Source organism: Haematobia irritans, chromosome 5 (genome assembly GCF_050003625.1).
Source record: "Haematobia irritans isolate KBUSLIRL chromosome 5, ASM5000362v1, whole genome shotgun sequence".
Classification (NCBI taxonomy): Eukaryota; Metazoa; Arthropoda; class Insecta; order Diptera; family Muscidae; genus Haematobia; species Haematobia irritans.
This window is the reverse complement of record NC_134401.1, coordinates 10,210,673-10,226,969: the sequence shown is the minus strand read 5'-3', so window position 1 is coordinate 10,226,969 and position 16,297 is coordinate 10,210,673. Positions and strand designations below refer to the sequence as shown.

At 25.3% G+C, this 16,297-nt stretch overlaps 1 protein-coding gene across 4 annotated transcripts in view; it reads left to right on the top strand.

Annotated features, from left to right (window-relative positions):
- sqa (spaghetti-squash activator) overlaps positions 1-16,297 on the top strand; it is a 153,086-nt gene that overhangs the window by 36,684 nt on the left and 100,105 nt on the right. For all 4 annotated transcript variants that reach the window (XM_075309590.1, XM_075309592.1, XM_075309591.1 and 1 more), the window contains exon 2: positions 294-605. In XM_075309590.1, the coding sequence (XP_075165705.1) occupies positions 572-605 (34 nt within the window). In that variant the 5' untranslated portion in view covers positions 294-571. The remainder of the gene's footprint in view (positions 1-293; positions 606-16,297) is intronic.

Sequence of the window (16,297 nt, the reverse complement as noted above, 5' to 3'; positions counted from 1 at the left end):
TTTCAAATGATTAAAAAATCATCAATAATTGAAAAATATCTTCAATATCAGTATAACAGATTTCAAACTGTAATAACTAGCATTCTGATGCAAATTTCTAATATTTTCAAGAGTTTTTGTTAATAAATGAAATTTTAGAAAAAGTTAAGACATTAAAAGAGTTTAAAAAATGTCACGTGGCTACATTTTTAAATATATTCTATGCTATTCAATAAAATAATACAAAAATCGTATTATGGAAATTAAGAAAATAATCCAAATTTTTGATATTAATTTTTTTCGTAAAATTTCAGTGTAATGCAAATTATTATAATACAATACAAAAGTTGAATATAAATATCATTAAATTAACAAAAGTGAATAAATGTAATCAAACGGTCAAAGTTTAAATACTCCTTAGAAGTCCCCAGCACTAAAAATACAAAAATAAAACTTCAACTACTTGCACTTCCTGTTTACCCAGACTGGATTACTACTTGTCAACAAATATCCCATTTATACAACTGTAACAAACATCATCAGCCCAAACATAGGTACCCGTTTAAGAGAACACCGAGAAAATAAAACCAATATGATTTATATCGATGATTCAGAACCGGAAGGTGGTAAGTATAACAAAATTGTTAATTATTAAATGAGTATTTATGTATTTTTAAAATTATTATAAATGAGCTTAAATAATCATTGGGTGAAGACGACCAACACTAATTGTGTTAAAGCAAATAATCAAACGACTTGAAACAAAAACGATAAGGTTTACTATACATATATGATAAGAAAATACGTATATGGGAATTTCCATGAATATTTGTTTAATAGAAAATTTAATACCATATTTATCACAAAATCTGGATGATAAATTTTTATTCGAAAAATAAGGTAATGCAAAATATTATCTATGCCTTAAGTAGGCAATTATTTCTTTTAATGTAATTATTAAAATTTATTATTATTTTATATGGGTTTTGGATTAAAGCAGTATGATTAAATTAAGACAATTTCCCTAGAAATTTTTATATTATCAACACATATAAATATTGCACACATAAATATCACCTCACTATTATTGGAGGTTATTATCTCCTATGTTAGAGAGATTTATTAACTGCTTCAAATCAATTTCTGATTCAAAAATTATGCAGCACACACGAACATCATAATTATGGATAGAAAGAAAAACTATTGCTTAGATATGCCAATAGGTTTTTTTCAACAAATCAATTTTTGATTCTACGAAAACCCAGTATATATATTGCAAGGTATTCGTGTCGTATAAGTAATATTAATTAAATGTAATTTATGATAGTAATGCGTAAAACATATGCAAATTTTAACATCATAAAGACAACATTTAAGAAATTTGCGTAAGGTATTTACACTATATATACTTTTAATTTTAGATTTTTTTTAATTTTAGAATTTTTTTTTAAGGATTTTTTCCAACCGATCGTTAATAAAATATTTGCATTGAATTTTTTTTTCATAGCATCTAGAACTAATATAAGTAAACATATTAATAAGCAGAGAGCCTTTGGGATTTTTAATGAGTGTATAAAAATTTGAACAAATTTGGTACATTGTCTATTAATTCAGTGAATTATTTTATATTGTTTCTTTAATTTAATTAATATTACTTATACGACTCCCATTACTTTCAATATACATTGTAAGTTTTCATAACAGCAAGAATTGATATATGACATACAACTCAATAACATGGTTAGCTAAGCTCTAGTCTTTCTTATAGTAATTATTATGCTCATGTGTGCGACTAAATAAAATATCGAAATTTAGCAGAACCAACAAAGAATGTAAGATATATCCACTGCTGATTCTTTTAAATTTCAAGATTTTGCACACATGATCATAATAATTACCATAGGAAAGATTGGAGTTTATCTAAACATGTTAATAAATTTTATTTCCTATATCAATTCTTGATGTTACGGAAACCTGAATAAAACTTGTAGATTTCCGTAACATCAAGAATTGATATAGGCAATAAAACTCAATGACATGTTTAGCCAAGCTACAATATTTCTTCTAGTAATTACAAAGATCGTGTGTGCGACTTAAATATTGAAATTTAACATAGCATACTAAGAATGTGAAGTTTATCCACTTCTGTGGTTCTCTTAAATTTCAAAATTTTGGTCGCACACATGAGCATAATAATTACCATAGGAAAGATTGGAGTTTATCTAAAAATGTCAATAAGTACTATTTCCTATATCAATTCTTGATGTTACGGAAACCTCCAATTTATAATCAAAGTCATAGGGGTCGTATAAGTAACGTTAATAAAATTTAAGAAATTATGTTAAAAAATTCACTGGATTAATTGATGGCAAATAATAGAAAATATATTGAATTTTTTCACATCTTTATCGAAGCATTGACGAAAATCTATCATCAACAATTCCAAAGGCTCTCTGTTTATTAATATTATTTTTAAAGAATTTATATTTAAATCTTTAAAATTTTAAGCTTCAATTTCCTTAAGAATTTTGTTTTTGTTTTGCTAACAGAAGCATTAATAATCTTTTCGGCCCGGAAGTATTTTTCACCCCCACAATTTCTTCATTTATAATATGAAAAGTTAATATAAAGTAGAACTGAAATGCTTACTTGCTTAAAAAGTAATTTCTTTTGGCATCCATTAATGCCACAAAAGCGGAAAGCCACAAACCGGAAACTAAATCTTTGTTGTGCTATTCTCAACACCCTTCACCAAAATAAAATAAAACTTTAGGTTACTCTTTTGCATCGCTTCGTTGCTTACACCGTCTTTGTTATGTCAAATAAAAATGGTGGTAGGTAGTAAAGGGGCAAAAATTTAGACATTTAAACAAAACACCGGCGATAAAGTTTAACAAAAAGGGACATGTTTCAAAGAATTTTTCATCCAACAAAAATTTAGCAAAATTTCTTTATAGTATATGTGGGAGGTAGGAGAATTCTTGATGCCTTCAAATGTATGTAAACCCCCCAAAAAAATAAATATAAATACCCTTTCAAGTGGGATTCCCCCATAACCCATATAACAGCCTTATACTAAAGATTTGTTTATGCTTAATTTTAAGTTTATGGCTTTGACAACGCCTATTTAAATTACTCCTTCTGCCCTTTTTTATTGTTTTGGCGAAATCCCTTTAAGTATTCGCCGAAATGGGCGCTTTCGTTTTCTCCAAAAAAAAAAATATTTATTATGGCTTTTAATGGAGATTTTATTGTTTTAAAATGTTGCAACTCTTGTGGCTAAGACCTAATGAAGAAGGGATAAATGAATGTTGTCTGGTTGCCTAGATGGATGGTGTTATAAATTATGTGCTAATGATAAACTCAGGTGATTTGTGAATATAATTTATTATTGTTGTAAAACTTTTCAAAAGATACATCTGCTTTAGAAAATGTTAAGTTTAGTTTATTTATTAGATATTTATGCATAGGGCGGTGTTTCATTTGTAACGCTAAAAGGTTTATCTTTCAAGATGCATAAAACTTTAAAAGACATTTAAAAGATATCTATAATACAATTAAAAGTCATATATTCATCATGAAGTTTTTAAGTTAAGGGTTAGAGAAAAAACCCATTGTGAATATTAGGAAATATTTAAAATATTTATTTATTTATAAAAAAAAATTTAAACCATAATAAAATATCATAGTAAACGATACTAAAAACAAAAGTTTTTGACCTATGAAAATATTTTCTAATAATTTTTTTTTAATTTTTAGTTTTTTCTTTAATACAATGTCTATGTGATAAGGAATTTCCACAGATATTTCATTTGAAAATATGTTACACTTGTATGTCTAAGAATTCAATATCATACTACAAGGAAAATTGGAGAATATATTTCACACAGAAAAGAATTAAACCACAATTTGTATTGGGTTGTAGGTGTCAAACCACAATTTTATCAAGCAGAAAACATACATTTTTGTTGTAGACGGATTTAAATATTAAATCACTTAAGAATCAATTTAAATTAGCCCAGATTATATTTAATAATTCATATAAAATTTAACATTAATTTATAATAAGAATTATTATTTACGACTTCAGTAATTTATTTTAGGCAATAGATATATGAGCATTATACCAATATATGAAGGACTGTAGGACGGATGCAAAGCTTAAGACCCTAGCAGTCTCAGCTTAGAATTATATTTATGTAAGTTATCAATAAATAAAAAAATAACAAGTATATACGGCCGTAAGTTCGGCCAGGCCGAATCTTATGTACCCTCCATCATGGATTGCGTAGAAATTTCTACTAAAGACTAACTCCGTCTTCTAAATTGTAAGTAAGTCCATACGGGGGATATATTAAACAAAAAAAGACCGATTAAATACGTATATAATCAATTTGACAAAATTTTCTATAGAAATAAAATTTTGACAAAATTTTCTATAGAAATAAAATTTTGACAAAATTTTCTATAGAAATAAAATTTTGACAAAATTTTCTATAGAAATAAAATTTTGACAAAATATTGTATAGAAATAAAATTTTGATAAAATTTTCTATAGAAATAAAATTTTGATAAAATTATCTATTGAAATAAAATTTTGACGAAATTTTCTATAGAAATAAAATTTTGACAAAATTTTCTATAAAAATAAAATTTTGATAAAATATTCTATAGAAATAAAATGTTGACAAAATTTTCTATAGAAATAAAATTTTGACAAAATTTTCTATAGAAATAAAATTTTGATACAATTTTCTATAGAAATAAAAGTTTGATAAAATTTTCTATTAAAATAAAATTTTGACAAAATTGTCTATAGAAATAAAATTTTGATAAAATTTTCTATTAAAATAAAATTTTGACAAAATTGTCTATAGAAATAAAATTTTGGTAAAATTTTCTATAGAAATAAAATGTTGACAAAATTTTCTATAGAAATAAAATTTTGACAAAATTTTCTATAGTAATAAAATGTTGATAAAATTCTTTATAGAAACAATATGTTGACAAAATTTTCTATAGTAATAAAATTTTGACAAAATTTTCTATAGAAATAAAATTTTGACAAAATTTTCTTTAGAAATAAAATTTTGATAAAATTTTGCTATTGAAATAAAATTTTGATAAAATTTGCTATTGAAATAAAATTTTGACGAAATTTTCTATAGAAATAAAATTTTGACAAAATTTTCTATAAAAATAAAATTTTGATGAAATTTTTTATAGAAACTAAATTTTGACAAAATTTTTTATAGTAATAAAATTTTGACAAAATTTTCTATAGTAATAAAACTATAACTATTACATCGGTCTATTATAATTGTAGACCGATATGGAACAATTTTTACAAGGCAAAAATTCGAAAAATCACACTTTGTAAAAGTTAAAAAGTCAATTTCGATTTATAATTATAAAAAGCCGATATGTATATGACTACAGCATAGATCTCTCTTATATAGTATGTTCCACACGCTGCACACACAAATGATTTATATAGTATCGATTTTTATAATCAAAATTCTATGTAAAATATTTATTATGTTAGTCTTACCAATTCTTATAGATATATAAAAAAGATATTTAATATTTAGTAAATTTATTGATATTAATAATACGGCACCTTATACAGAAACTAAATTTGTAGATTAGTCCATAATTTTTAGAAAGAAAAACCATTTTATCACGCACTGGATGTCAACGAACTGAACTACAACATAACAGTATGGCCTTATACCATTGACATAAGAAATATGGAATTTATTGAATTCAAATTTATAAAGTACCTTGAGACAATGACATAGGCTAGAATATCTGTAACATTGAGTGCAAACACAAACGACTTATATAGGATCCAATTACAGAATCAAAATTGTATGTAAACTGTTTACTATGTTTGTGTTATCAATTAATATGGATAAATAAAAAGATATTTATTATTAATTAAATGTATTAAAATTAATTATACGGCACCATATACAGATTTGTAGAGTAATCCCCAACATTAAAAAAAAAAACATTTCATCATGTTCTGTGTGTCAAAGGATAAAATTACAATTAAGGGAAAACGGGGTCCCGGAAATTCCTGGATTTTGGCCATAGTTTCGCTCCCGCCTTCCGAAAATTAAGTGGAAGCTTTTCTTTGAGATAGACTCCGGAAAATTTTAAATTTACAAGCGATATTTTTAAGTTAAAAGAGAAACCAAAGCCATATGGAGTCAAATCACGGGAATATGACAAAACAAATAACAGCATAATTCGATCAATTTCACTGTAGCAAAACAAGGGTTACGAACAGTAATCCATACTCTTTCATTAGGCGTTGAGTCAGCTTTGTAACAAAAAACCAACTTACTGGAACACTTTTTTAAAGGACAAATGTCTTAAAAATTTACTTAAGTGATCCCAATAAAATGATTTTAAAATATAACAAACGCAACAATTCTTTTTTTGTAGTACATGGGATCGTATTAGTAATATGAATACATTTTAACAGTAATATTAAATAATTAACTGAATTAATAAAGCAACTATATTACTACGTCTCTTTACATTTCTAATTGTAGAACCTATTAATAAGGCTTTTTTTAATGTGTGCATTTTATTAAAGTTTATTACTGTAAAACACGAAAACCTTCTTAAAGTGAATTTTATTAAAGTTTATTTGTTTAAAATGCGAAAAACTCATGCGACACGGATTTATTGTAATTTTTTTATAGGACAAATGTCGTAAAAATTTACGTACGTGATCCCAATAAAACGATTTTAAAATATAACAAACAGAAAAATTATTTTTTTAGTACATGGGATCCTATAAGTAATATGAATATATTTTAAAAGTATATTAAATAACTAACTGAATTACTAAAGCAAATACGTTAATATGCCTATTGACACCTCTGATTGTAGAATCTATTAATAAGGTTTTTGTTTATGTGTGCATTTTATTAAAGTTTTTTGGTGTAAAATACGAAAAGCCCAAGAAATTTGAAAAAAATCCTGCTTTTCCGAAAAAAAACCCTAATTACAATATAATAGTATGGACTAATACCATTGACATATGAATTATGAAATTTATTAAATTGAAGTGTATATCCTTCTTTACTTTCCTTAAAAACTTCCTGTGTTTTACACAAATTTAAACCTTGAAAACGCTACTCCGATTTATAATAATATTGTGTAAAAAGAACTATACTAGATCCCTTATATAAATTAACATTTTGAGTGGTTTCGTTAATAAAGTGTCGATATACTCTTATCGTATAGGGCTGTAATATAGTTCAACCTGTCTGTCCCTCTTGATGCACACATAAGTGACTGAAACAGAAGCCATTTATGTTATCTAAATTATAAGTAAATTATTTGTTAGTTTTATCGTATCAATTCATATAAACAAATAATAAGACATTTAGTATTTATTAAATTTATTAATATTACTTATACGACACCATGCCCAAAATATAAATTGGTAGAAAAAAAAAGAAAACAAAGATTTCAGGATATACTGAGTGTCAAACCATGACAAAATTTCAATATAACAATTTTATTTTGACTGCCTGACAAAAATTTCTTAATACTATTTTCAATAACTTTGTTCGTCCGTCTCATCAACTTATTATCCTTATGAATTCGTGTTTGTTCAATTATTTTGTTTAGGACTTTAATATGTTATATTACTTAATATTGACATTGCCTATCCACCCTTTTACAAACATACTCAAGCAAACATTTCCAGTAAATATCCTTCGAAATTTATTTTAATTATATTTTGTATTTTAAATAGATTGCCAAATTGATAAAATTTCCCACAAACAATTGCATACATTAGAATGGGTATAGCTTGATATATCGAATATATTCCACATATAAGTCGATCTTCAATATTTGTTTTAATGACTTCTTTAAGAATTCGTATGTAATGTTAGTATGTCATATTTATTAAGCCAACAAAAATGCAGAAGAAAATGTAGAAGACATTTTTTCCACTTTTTCGAGGTGTCCACTTATGAGAGTTATTTTTATGGTGATAATAAAGCAAACGTCTCACAAAAATTGTCCACTTTTTAAAGTGTCCGGTATTTAGAGTGACCACATTTGAGAGCGTTTAGTGTATATAGTTATTTAGTATTAAATCCACATTCAGAGAAGAATTTTTTGGTTTTCGAGAGAGCACAATTGAACTGGCATGTTGAACTCATACAAAGCTTACAAATAATATGACGACAGTTTGCTAACTTCTAAAATTTCTGGTCCAATCAATCATTTTACCTCTAGTACATGGTGTCGTATAAGTAATATTAATAGCTAACGTGTATGCAATTATTTGACTAAATACAATTATAGAAAAATATGAGGGGTGTGGTAAATAACATTCAATCCGGCTGTAAATTCAACGTTATTTCTAATAATTAAAATAGTTCAAAAAAATATCAATTTGTTTAATATCAATTGATTCGAGAAAAAATTGTGTCCAGTATATACTCAGCTTCCCCTATGTCGTATAAGTAATATAAATTTTTATTTATTTATTTACTAAAAAAAATTTAAAACCATAATAAATTATGATATTAAATGGGGGAAGGTACTAACAACCAAGAGTTAATATTATTTTTTAGATAATAACTGAAAGAACAGTTGCAAAAAATAAAGTTGAATCATTTCTCATCTAATTCCCTCTCTAATGTATTGCAATACATGCTTTTGTGTGAGTAAATTTATTTATAGAATAAATTAAATTTATTGATCAAGAATATAAAATCTAATTCAAAAGCTATTAGTAATAAAGATATGATGTATTGTTGTATACCTCAACATAATTTGCACATAAGAATTCTATTATATTAGCTTCAATATATGAAATAATTATTGGGGTAATGATTTTATAATTATCATTTTATATTTGATCTTATTTTGTTATTGTAAAAAGAAGGTAAAGAGAAAAAACTAGGATTTCGGAAAAAAAATAATTAGGAAAATGTCTAAAATCTTGTAATTTTTTTTTATTTTAATTTTTAATTATTCATAACCCTCCCTAATGTCTACTCAAAAATATTTTGTGTGAACAATAAAAATTTGATTGAACAAAGGAAATTAAATACCAATCTCCAATATAAATATTTTAAAGCAACGTTATCAATACAAAACAATAAAGCTTAAATATGGAAAAATATTTCTTAATTTATGAAATGGAAGATATTTTATCTTTGACACGTCAAGTGTCAATAGTAAAAATTGAAAGAATATGTAAAACCTATTCAATTATGTATGAATTTATATTATGAAATTTTTTTCTATTATTTATAAATGAATACATAAATCAATAAAATTTTAATTTAGAAAAATATGTAATAGTAAATAAATAGCAATAAATTTAATTATCGTATTTTAGAAATTCTTAAAAATGGAATAAATGCCAATAAGTGAAACAAACAATCACAATAATACATTGATATTTGCTTCTTCTCTGTGATAAACGGAAAATAAAATTTCATATTTTATAAAATATTTAATAATATTAGGCTATATTATTTCATTGCAATTTTTGTCCATGACAAACAGTTTGTTGTGAAATGGGAGATTTCCTATAATTTTCTGCCTAATCAGGTAATTTATGTTTTGTACATGGTGTCGTATAATTAATCCTAATAGATTTAATAGATAATGAATGTCTTGTTATTTGACTAAATTAATTGATAAGACAAACTAGACAAATGCTTTGCATACAATTCTGGTAATACAAATTGCTTTCATTTGCTTAGCTTATGTGTTCAAGCCCAACATCGAGAGGGCGATCTAAGAAATGCCCAGGCCAAGAAAAGCGATTACTAGCTAAATTCAACTAATTTAGGAGCCGACCAAGTGATATTTTTATGCTTAGAAGGAGACGTAAATCATATGATGACTAATCACAAGAATACGATGAAACAAATCAGAGCATAATTCGATCTATTTCACAGAGGCAAAACAGGAATTACAAACAATACTCGATACTCTTTCAATAAATATGATCATAAGTATATTAAAAATTAAATGACACATTTTTTAGACCTTGAGTCAGCTTTGTAACAAAAACAAACTCTTTGAAACAATTTGTTTATAGGACAAATGTCATAAAAATTTACTTATGTGATCCCAATAAAACGATTTTAAACTAAAACAAATTGAAAATTTATTTTTTTAGCACATGGGATCGTATAAGTAATATGAATACATTTTAAAAGTAATACTAAATAATTAAATGAATTAATAAAGCAACTGTGTTACTACGCTTCTTTACACTTCTAATTGTGGAACCTACTAGTGAGGTTTTTGTTTATGTGTGCACTTTATTAAAGTTTATTTGTGTAAAATACGAAAACCTCCTAAAAGTGAATTTTATTAAAGTTTATTTGTGTAAAATACGAAAAACTCTGCGGCACAGATTTATTGTCATTTGTTTATAGGTTAAATGTCTTAAAAATTTCTTGCGTGATCCCAATAAAACGATTTTAAAATATCAAAAATAGAATTTGTTTAGTACATGGGATCGTATAAGTAATATGAATACATTTTAAAAGTAATGTTGAATAATTTACAGAATTAATAAAGCAACCATGTTACTACGACTATTTTACACTACTAATTGAAGAACCTAATAATAAGGTTTTTGTTTATGTGTGCATTTTATTATAGGTTATTTGTGTAAAATACAAAAACCTCCCAAAAATGAATTTTATTAAAGTTTATTTGTGTAAAATACGAAAAACTCCTGCGACACAGATTTATTGTCATCTGTTCTGTATTGAAACGATTTTAAAATATAACAAACAGAAGAATTCTTTTTTTTTTAGTACATGGGATCGTATAAGTAATATGAATACATTTTAAAAGTAATATTAAATAATTAAATGAATTAATATAGCAATTGTGTTACTACGCCTCTTTACACTTCTAATTGTAGAACCTTTTAGTGAGGTTTTTGTTTATGTGTGCATTTTATTAAAGTATATTTGTGTAAAATACGAAAACCTCCTGCGACACATATTTATTGTCATAGCTAAAGCCAAAAATGTCTATAACTTAAAAGGTCATTGAATTATATAAATTCTTAAAATAATCACAAATTTTCTTAAATGTTTTCAACAACAATTTATAGTCCTTAATATACATTCTGCCAATTATCTTTGAGATTTTTTTTTCTATTATTCCCATACAAACCTGTATCTACATAATTCCATTTATGTCATTTCATTCAATATTTATCTCCCGAAAAATTTTAAGTTAAGACTATTCACCAAAAACAAATCAACACCCATACTACAATTCAGATTTAAGTGAATGCTTCAAAAAGCCATAAATTTTTCAAACGCGAGAATATTCCGAGGTACACAGAGAAAAAGCTGAATTTAAAAGTTTTCCGTGGAAAAGAAAAAAAATATGAATTTATTAAGGGTTGAAATGAAATATAATAAAATAAAATAAAATTTTTATTATTACTATATTAAAATAAATATGAACATAAGTATATTAAAAAATTAAATGACATATTTTTTAATGTATATAAATTAAAAAATATGTTATATAATTTTTTTTATTATATCTAATTATCAATTGCCTGTTTCGGTATCAGGCTAACATGAAATATAATTTTTTATTATATTATATTTTTTTCAATTACTTAAAGTAAATATTAGAAAATTATAACAATTATTTTTTTTTCTAAAAGTCTGAATTTTTAAAATATTTTTCTAAATCCCCCAATTCTCATATTTTTCGATATTTTTTTTCAATGTTTTTTTTTACACCCTCAACTATTTTAAGTGCTTTGGCATAATATCAAGAACCAAAGAACGACAACACCCACAGAAGGCATTTTGTAGACGGACATCTATGCAAAAATTGACACAACAGGAAAGGCAACACTTTCTGAAAACTATGCACAGGCAATTAGTTAAATACAAATAGCCCCAGCAAAAAATATTATCAAACACAAACGAAATCTAATGTGAAAAATTAAGTTTTTAAACGCAATTGTTAGAGATCTAACACTTGAATGCATAAATGCATGCCAACAATGAGCTTGAGCATAAATTATTCGCAAAATTAATATTTAAAAAGAAATCATACAGAGTAATGGTATAGAGAATAGCAAGAAATAATGGTTGGGGTTTGAACAAAAAAAGGAAGGCTGGCCTTAGTCGATGTTAGAATATGACAAATAAAGTGCTTATGTGTGATAAATTTTGAAAACTATTATAAAAAAATATTTACCATTTATTTGATTAGATTTTGTGTATTTTTTAGAATATAATTTCAAATTTTATATACTCTTTAAATAAATATTAAAATTCCTCAAATTCATATAGGGATGCGTATAAGTAATATCATATCCCTAATAAATTCAAGGTGTGGTATACGTATTATAATTACAACATTCTGTACAATGGAGCGTATGAATTGTTTAATTACTCAAATTTGGTACTTGCGATCGTATAATGGATTTTAATAGATTTTAAATCATCAAATTCTTTTTTAGTTGAATTGATGTATTAAAATCCTTTAGTTTGTGTATGACAATTTTCATCATTTTAAACGATTGTATTTATCTCGTCTATGTGTGCAAAACTCTCGCATATACCCTCAACAATTGTTTACAACCATGTCGGAAATTCTTCTGAAAAACTAAAAAAAAAATAAATTAAATTGTTTTGATGCCTTACACAATATTATGCAGCTTTCTATTGTTTTCCAATTGTTTGACATCTTTTTTTAAATAATCTTAACATTTCTAACAAGCGGAAGCACGTGCCTTAGCAACATGAATTATTCATTTGATTTTTTTTTTATAATTTATAGAAATATACATATTTTACACAAAACCAAAATATATATACTAAAATATTTTGTTTTTTATTTATATTAATTTAAACCTTGAAAACAGTTTACAATACAACATTTTACGTTTCATATTTTTGTTCCACTCAGAAAAAAAAATATTCAAATTTTTTTTCGCTTTTTTTTAACAAACCATCAGGAGAAAATCATGAGCAACAGCTAGAGCTATGCCAACATTCAGTAAAGTCACCATAAGAAATTATGTGCAAATGAAATGTCTTTCAACGACCTTAACAATGATGGGGCATATCATTGCCCCCGAAGTCGGAATTTCATGGTCATTAACAGTATTCTATCATCATTCTCGTAACTTGGCAAAGCGAAGTAGAGAAATGAAAAATATTTTTATATACGAAAAAATTAAAAGAAATATGTATTTTACGTTTAAAGGTATTTTGAAATTAAGATGGAAATAATTTGCAAAGAGATCAAAGTTTATATAGGAGAAATTAAGGGAAAATTGTGGAGAAGTAAATACTAAATTATTCTAAGAGGACGCCAGAAAAAAGCAAGTCATTATTTTCATTACTATTATATGAAAACCATAGTAAGGAAATATTCCAAAAAAATCTACCTTAACCAGAAAATTTCTACCTAATTTTCTTTATGGACCACTTACAGCATTTATTGACTGTGACATATAATCCTGTCAAATTTCCATTTGGTCCGGTTAATAACACTAAAATGAAAGAAAATATTATAACATTCTATTCTAACCATGCATGTCTATATATCTTCCCATATTACTATAAACGATTCTGACCTTTCAGGTGATGATGATAATGATGAGTTTCCATGGTATCATTGTATTTTTGTTTTCCACATATTTTCTTTTTCTTTGTTTACATCTAATCCATTGTGATGACGTCAATTATGAATGAAAGGTGAGCAATATTGAAATCTTATTTCAATTGGAATACCTAGAGTGAATTTCGTTACGTATTTGAATTTGTGGTCTTGTGGTTTATACGAAGACTATGATAAAACCTTTTAGCAAAAGCAAAACATAAATTTTAGTTAAAATAAACAAAGTGACGTAAATTGAAATTTGAGAAAAATATAATAAATAAATAAAAAAATAAAGTCGAGTGAAACCGACAAAATGAAGTCTTTAACCACACAAAGGATATCATTTAAAAAAAATTGTTAAAAATATCAATGAATAAATTAAGGTCATTTGGCAATATTTATAAAAATCGGAATTTATGTCATAGAACTATGACATGATCGACTAAGAACTGCTGTTAACATTTGCTGAGCCATAACAAAATTTTATGAATTTTTTTCCACAACCAAAATCATTCATTCTGGTACAAAATAATCTTCTCTATTACATTTAATTTGGATAAAAATTTTCTGCCTAACTTGTGACAAATAATAGTTAGAGATTTACACGGTCATATGGACGAATCTAATAATTAATGCATTTTTATGTAAGTCCTGGGATCAGTAAAACATTTTTTGGCACAAGGGATCGTATAAGTAATATGAATACATTTTAAAATTAATACTAAATAATTAAAAGAATTAATAAAGCATGTTAGTAAGCCCACTTTTAATATTGATTATAGAACCAATTAATAAGGTATTCGCTTATGTGTGCATTTTACTAAAGTTTATTTGACTAAAATACAAAAAACATCCTACGACACAGATTTATTGTAATAGCTGAGATAGAAAGTGTATCAATTTTATAAATTTTTAAAATAATAAGAAATTTTCTTAAATATTATGAACCACACTTTAAATTTGATTTATATAGCCTTCGACAAAAAATAGTTAGACAGAGACACAGACATATGGATGGATAGACAGAGAATCAAAAAGTATTTATTAATGCATCCAATTCTATTACATTTAATTTGGATACAAATTTTCTACCTACCTTGCACCAAACAATAGAGATTTACACGGTCATATGGACGAATCCAATTATTAATGCATTCTGTTAACTCCTACGACAAGTAAAATATTTTTTCAGTACATGGTATCGCATAAGTAATATGAATACATTTTAAAAGTAATATTAAATAATTAATAGAATTAATAAACCCGCAACGTTAGCATGTTTACTTAAATTTCTGATTGTAGAATCTATTTTTAAGGTACTCAGTTATGTATGCATTGTACTAAAGTTTATTTGACTAAAATACAAAAACATACTGCAACACAGATTTATTGTCATAACTAAGAAAAAAAATGAATAACTTAAAAGGTTGTTCAATTTTATAAATTATTAAAATAATAAGAAATTTTCTTAAATATATTTAATGACACTTTAAAATGTGATTTATATAACATAGCCCGCGAAGAAAAAAATAATTAGATAGAGGCCAAGACAAAAAATAGTTAGATAATGGACAGACAATCATTTATGCATCCATTGTAAGTCCTGGGATCAGTAAAAAAGTTTTTCAATACATGCCATCCTTGATTCAATTAAATTTTTTTTCAGCACATGGGGTCATATAAGTAATATAAATACATTTTAAAAGTAATATTAAATACTTAACAGAATTAATAAAGCAATCACGTTTATATGCTTACCTACATTTATGATTGTAGAAACCATTAATAAGGTATTCAGTTATGTGTGCAAAGATTTATTGTCATAGCTGGGACCAAAAAAAAGTATAACTTAAAAGGTTATTTAATTTTACAAATTCTTAAAACAATAAGAAATTGTCTTAAATATTTTGAAGGACACTTTAAAATTTGATTTATATAGCCTGCTACAAAAAATAGTTAGACAGAGGCTTAGACATATGGACGGATGGACAGAAAATCAAAAAGTATGCATTACTGCATTCACTGGGATCAGTAAAACATTTTTTCAGTACATGGGATCGTATAAGTAATATGAATACATTTTAAAAGTGAAACTAAATAATTAACCGAATTAATAAAGCAACCACATTAATATGTTTACTTACATTTCTGATTGTAGAATCTATTGATAAGGGTTTTAGTTATGTGTGCATTTTACTAAAGTTTATTTGACTAAAATACAAAAACCACCTTCAAAACAGATTTATTATCATAGCTGGGCAGAAAGTGTATCCATTGAATTATAAAATTTTTTTATATTATAAAAAAAAATCTTTAATATATTGAACGACACTTTCTTAATTTCCTAATATAAATTCTACCAATTATCTTTGAGTTTTTTTTTTTTTGTCTGCTATTCCCATACAAGCCTTTCTCTACATAATTCCATTTCTGGAATTAAACGTTTATCCAAATGAAATACGTTCTGTATGAATTATAAAAATTTTTTATATTATAAAAAAAATTCTTTAATATATTGAACGACACTTTCTTAATTTCCTAATGTGAATTCTGCCAATTATCTTTAAGTTTTTTTTTGTCTGCTATTCCCATACCATCCTTTCTCTACATAATTCCATTTCTGGAATTAAACGTTTATCCAAATGAAATACGTTCTGTG